The sequence below is a fragment of the Condylura cristata genome, unplaced genomic scaffold, assembly GCF_000260355.1.
Source record: "Condylura cristata isolate star-nosed mole 26May11 unplaced genomic scaffold, ConCri1.0 scaffold00037, whole genome shotgun sequence".
Classification (NCBI taxonomy): domain Eukaryota; kingdom Metazoa; phylum Chordata; class Mammalia; order Eulipotyphla; family Talpidae; genus Condylura; species Condylura cristata.
Window position 1 is genome coordinate 10,959,842 of NW_004567138.1, and position 5,247 is coordinate 10,965,088.

The 5,247-nt window shown below is 42.0% G+C and overlaps 1 protein-coding gene across 2 annotated transcripts in view; it reads right to left on the reverse strand.

The window, feature by feature from the left end:
• GMNN (geminin, DNA replication inhibitor) overlaps positions 1-3,714 on the reverse strand; it is a 10,446-nt gene extending 6,732 nt beyond the window's left edge. Inside the window, exons 1-2 of one of the 2 annotated variants that reach the window (XM_004693334.2) lie at positions 3,574-3,714; positions 1,825-1,882 (exon numbers count right to left, since the gene is read on the reverse strand). In XM_004693334.2, the coding sequence (XP_004693391.1) occupies positions 1,825-1,875 (51 nt within the window). In that variant the 5' untranslated portion in view covers positions 1,876-1,882; positions 3,574-3,714. Of the gene's footprint in view, positions 1-1,824; positions 1,883-3,573 lie in introns of those variants that run through there. The other variant, XM_012732919.1, reaches the window with a different exon arrangement.
• Positions 3,715-5,247: the final 1,533 nt, after the last annotated feature.

Genomic DNA, 5,247 nt, shown 5'->3' on the forward strand with positions numbered 1-5,247 from the left:
AAAAAAAAAATAGGTTTCAACCTTTCTTTTTTTTTTTTTCCCAAAGATTTATTTATTTATGCATACAGAACTGGGATACAGGCCAGAGGTGCAGGAGCAGTAAGAGGCTTCACTAGAGACAGAGTGGGGAGCAGCAGGTGAGTGAGACTGGAGAGGGCTATTGCACCATGTGGGTCAGCCTGCTGCTTCCTAATGCTGAGGTTTAGTCTGTTGCACCCTACCTAGGTGGGCCCAGGTCTCAGTCTTTCTAATAAAACAATTTTGAGATTGTATAGACTCCTTTCTCCCCAAAGAAAAAAGAATGCATAGAGCACACACAGAGAATTTTATATATGAATGTTAAGGAATTCATAAACTCCTAAAATTCACTCTTACAGAACTAGTTTTAGTCCAATTCTTTCATTTTACAGATGAGTAAACTGCAGCTTAAGATGCTAAATAGCTTAGCAAAAGGTGAATTTTGAAGACATACCTAGAACCAAACAGAATACAGGTCCTTTTATAACCAAGTGGTATTGGTGCACCTGATTTTCTTTTAAAGGCTCTACTGAAATTATGTAGTTACTGGTCTGCAATTTGCTCCCAAACAATTTAGTGGAAAAAAGGGAGTGAATAGAGATGCAGATGAAACAAGACTGGATATATACTAGTAACTATTGAAGTAAGGCAGGAAACAGATTCTTTTACTGTTGACTCTATTTTTGGATATTTGAAAATTGTCCTAATAAAAAGTCTAAAGACACACAATACAATACGGGAAGATTATCATTGTCTTACGGAAGCTGGTGGAATCAAAATCACAAATATAATCAGTGCAAAGTAGTTTTCAAGAAAATTAATGTAAAGACAGTACTAAGTAAGACAAGGCAAAGAAAACAGCCTATCATAAAAGAACCCGCTATCACTTATGATCTTTGCTCTATGTAGTTTAAATCTGCAAACAGACAGGGCTTTCCAGAGGATAGGGTCTCATTCCCAGGAATCCTTACGATAAAGTCTAAGTTATGTGGTAGGTTCTAAGTTATAAATTCTGTTAGAAGCATAATAGAATACATTGGTGGTCAAAATCACAAACTCAAAGTTAAAACTTTGTACTTATCTAGAAACCTTTGGGAAAAAGAATATCTTTGGATTTCCAGTGGTAGCATCACAGATTTAAGAATGGCACAATAAGGTTTGATGGTAATGAGTATGATATATTCTGGAATGTGCAATATAATGCAAAATATGTCTCAATATATAAAGACACGAATTTTGAAGATACAAAAAAATTTAGGAAAATCATTTCATGAAATGTTAAGAGTAGAATATAGTCTAAGTTGTGTGGTAGGTTCTGAGTTGTAAGTTCATCCAGAAGCATAATAGAATGTAGAGTAGAAATAGTATAATAATAATCTTACATAAGTATAGAAATTCCTACTTCAGAAGGAATCTAGTAAAAAATTGCTAGAACTAATAAATTCAGCAAGGTTGCAGAATATAAGAACACAGAAACCAATCGTATTGCTGAGTAGCAATGAATACAGCAAAAATTTAATTTAGGAAACAATTTCACCTTTAACAGCAATAAGAATGTACTCCACAAAAAATTTAACAGTGTAAAACTAACGTTATTGAAAGATCTAAGTAAACACAAAGCCTTCCCCTGTTTGTGGATCAGAAAACTTAATATTCAACCATAATTAGTTTTTTAATGTTCTCAGACAGAAAAATCAGTAATATAAAGGGTCATAGAAATTAAAGCCAGAGTAAATACAGCTATATTATATCAAAAAGTCTCTAACCACATGCTTTCTACAGCAGCTCAAAGTGACTGTCACATACCTTCACACATTCTTGAGTTCCTTCTTGTTTCTGCTTCATACTGGGATTCATTATATACCTGGTGAAGAACAAAAGATCAGTAATTCAAAAACAGAATATGGTTTGTACCTGAAGGTAAACTGTAGTTTTATTGTTGTTGAAAATAATCATATAAATCAAAGTCATACATTTTTAAAATTATCTTTCTCAAGATACACAAACTCACCTCTGTCAATGACTAAAGCTAATGACTCAAAATTATCTCTTCATAAAGACATAATAATTCTAAGTGGCAAAGTCTTGTTATTCAAGGAAAACTATGTATTCTAAACAAATTAGAAGACATGATGTTATACTGCTGCATTGGAGAGCTTTCAAAGATCTCAGAAATGGTCACCAGAAAAAGCAAAGCATTAACTACTTGGGTGTGGTTAAGTCCACCCTGAAGAACTGCATCCTAACTTTGCTCTTTCAAAGGCACATGCAAAGCCAGCACAACTTGGTTCTGGCACCAGCTTAATAATGACTTCATATCTGATCAAATGAGCTCATGCATTTGCATTTGTAGAAAGGTTTAATCACAGGTAACTGAGACCCTGAGGGAATAAAGGAAAAGAAAGCAGTAAGATAAAGGGTTATGTAATGTGATCAACCAGACCTCTAGGCCTGACTCACGGAAAATCCAACTCCACAGACAAATCTGCGTCTCCCAGAGTTCCTGATTTTGTGGTCTGGTCTTTACTCAGTACAGTGGCTATTAAACCTCGGCTAGATCCATCTCAGGTTAGTGCATTTTACACTGTGCTCTAGCGCGCACACAAACACGTTTGGAAAACAATCTAATTGTGTGAGGCACCTAATTTTTATTCTATTTCACGGGAAGCAAGAAAGGGTCAGGATACTCAATGATGTTTTGGCAATTTATTTTTTCAAATTGCAGGTGCTCGCTTGGATTCTTCAACTCTTTCACGGAGCCAGAAGCAACGTAGTCTAGAAAAATGTAACTCAACACTGGAACTGAAGGGACCAGAAGATATGAAAGCGCATGCCAGTCAGTAATGCGCACTGGTTCAGGGAATGTATGTATTTAGTTAAGTGGCTGTGTTCGAAGTTACCATGTGAAATGTGCTTTTACGAGTCACGATTCAAAAGGATCAAAGCTAATGCTTCCCACATTTACCGCGCGCTCAGCAACCTTGTTGATTCTCTAGTTTTTTTTTAACAACCGGATTTAAAATCCTAGCACAGGGCTCAGCCCGGAGGACAAGGTGACGACCAGCTGAGACCAACGTCACCAAGGCCGATGTAGTTTTCCAATGGAGACGCAGGAGTCAGTGACCTTCTCCCAAGAGCCCGTCTGCAGACCTGCCCAATCCAGGCCAGTTCCAGGGAAGGGGTGGGTATCCCGCCCCTCCCGTCCCTCCTTACCGACGCACTGCATCCGAGAGTCCCCCGCCCACCACATCCGCCGCCTCAGCCCCACGACCCGCGAGGGGGCGGGCGATCCAGGGCGGCGCGCCCGAGCCCTCCAACCACCGCGCGCGCCTCGCACTCGCCCGCCAATAGGGAGCGCGGAACAGACAGCGCGCCAAAACCGACCCCGCCAATGAGGGCAGCCCCTCGTCTCACCGCCCTCCCCCGTGTGGGCTACCACGACCGTTCAACAGCCCCTCACCAGACCCGGCCGCGGCCCGGCGGCTGTCACCGGAGTACGCGGCTTCCAGCTGACAGCTGCGAAAAGCCCGCTGACCAGTGGTGCCGCACACCCACCTCCCGTCACCTCACACGGAGTGGAAACAGTCCTCCAAGCGTACTCGGGACTGGGATCAGGCACGGCAGGCAAAGCGCTTTCGTCCCACCGGCGACTGGAGTGACGGCGCGCGCGGCTGTAAAAGCTGCGGGTCTCCGGCTCGCCCGCCCCCAGACACCACGTGACCTCGTGACCGAAGGGTGGGGTCCCAAATCCGACCAATCGTAGGTGGCCCCGCCCTCTGCCTCGGCCCTGCCCAGCCTGCGCCTGCGCGATAGGTGCAGCGTGAATTTGATCCGGGGACCAGGTACTCGGTTGGGTCTGGGATGCTGGCGGCGCTCGGGTGCTGGGAGTTTCTGTTTAGCGGCACAAAATATTGTATACGTAGTGCGTGGCTTATTCGATTCCTGTAAAGAAGTTGACGTATCGGTTTTTATATACCTGTGTTTTTGACGTCGTTGTGATGTAGCAGTTCCGGAAGGACTAGCTCGGCGATCAGTTACCCAGCCAGCTGTTGGCTGAGCCCCTGGTACTTTCCAGTTTCTGTTCCAAAAGCTGAGACTACACCTGCTATTGCAATTTGAAGGAGCAGGGAAACGATCGTCATAATTAATCTCTGGCTCCTTAATATTTTTGCTTTGCCAATTTATCAAACGACTTGCCTTGTGGGCAGAGTATGTTTGGTTTTACCGGAGTTTTGTTAAATCTTACCTTTACAGCTAATATAGGTATTAATACAAGTCTGTTTTACCACTTTTTACGGGTCTATATTTCAGTGGGTGGCAGTTTAGAAAATCTACGCGCTACTGCTTTAAGAACTGCTCTTTCAACTGCTAGCCAGCGACCCTTGCAAGCGCTTCTGCATTTTTTTTTTGGGGGGTGGCAGCATAAGACAAATAAAGCTCTTTTGGGGAAAACAGAATATTTACATTCTTAAACAAGCCATTGATTGGAAATCTATCAACAGAAAACTGAGTTTTCAGAATAAGCATTCTGGCGTCCCGTGATAAGCTTTCTGTTGTTGGAAACACCAGCCAGTCCAAATAGTACCTCTTTTCCATTTCTTCTTCCAGCCTCATGATAAAAAGAGGACATTAGAAAGTGTATTGAAACGACTAGTGGAAACTGATTGCCGTTAAGTCAAAATGGGTAAGTACAGTATATATTCAAATATATATCAAGGGCCTCCCTTGAAACAAGGGGTTTTAAGTCTCTGCACTGTGAAGCTGTCCACTGCAGCCTGCAGCGCCATTTCCATCCTGCCCAGGGAGTTGACCCACAAGGCTCAGAGAAATCTCTTCTGTCTCACCTGCTGCTCCTGTCAGCAATTTAGTAGATTTGCCTGTTCTGCTCCCCTACTCAGTCTCTCATGAATCCTCTCACCCCACTCCCGCAGCCTACACCCCAGGTCTTGTAGTGTAAATAAATAAAGTAAATCTTTAAAATATATATATATATATATAAAAGTTATATTCATGTAGTCAGCGCTAGGCAAAATACATAATAGTATTTCTTTGCAAACCTAAGAAGCTAGGAAAGAAAAATACCTTCCCTGTAAAAATTGCCATCAAATCAGATGGGTAGAATGTAGAGATTACTACAGTTTAAAAGCTTCTAACTGCAGTAACAGAATTGGTGATTTTCCAGACAACATAAAACTTAACCAAATGTTACCCACAGTTGCAAATAATATT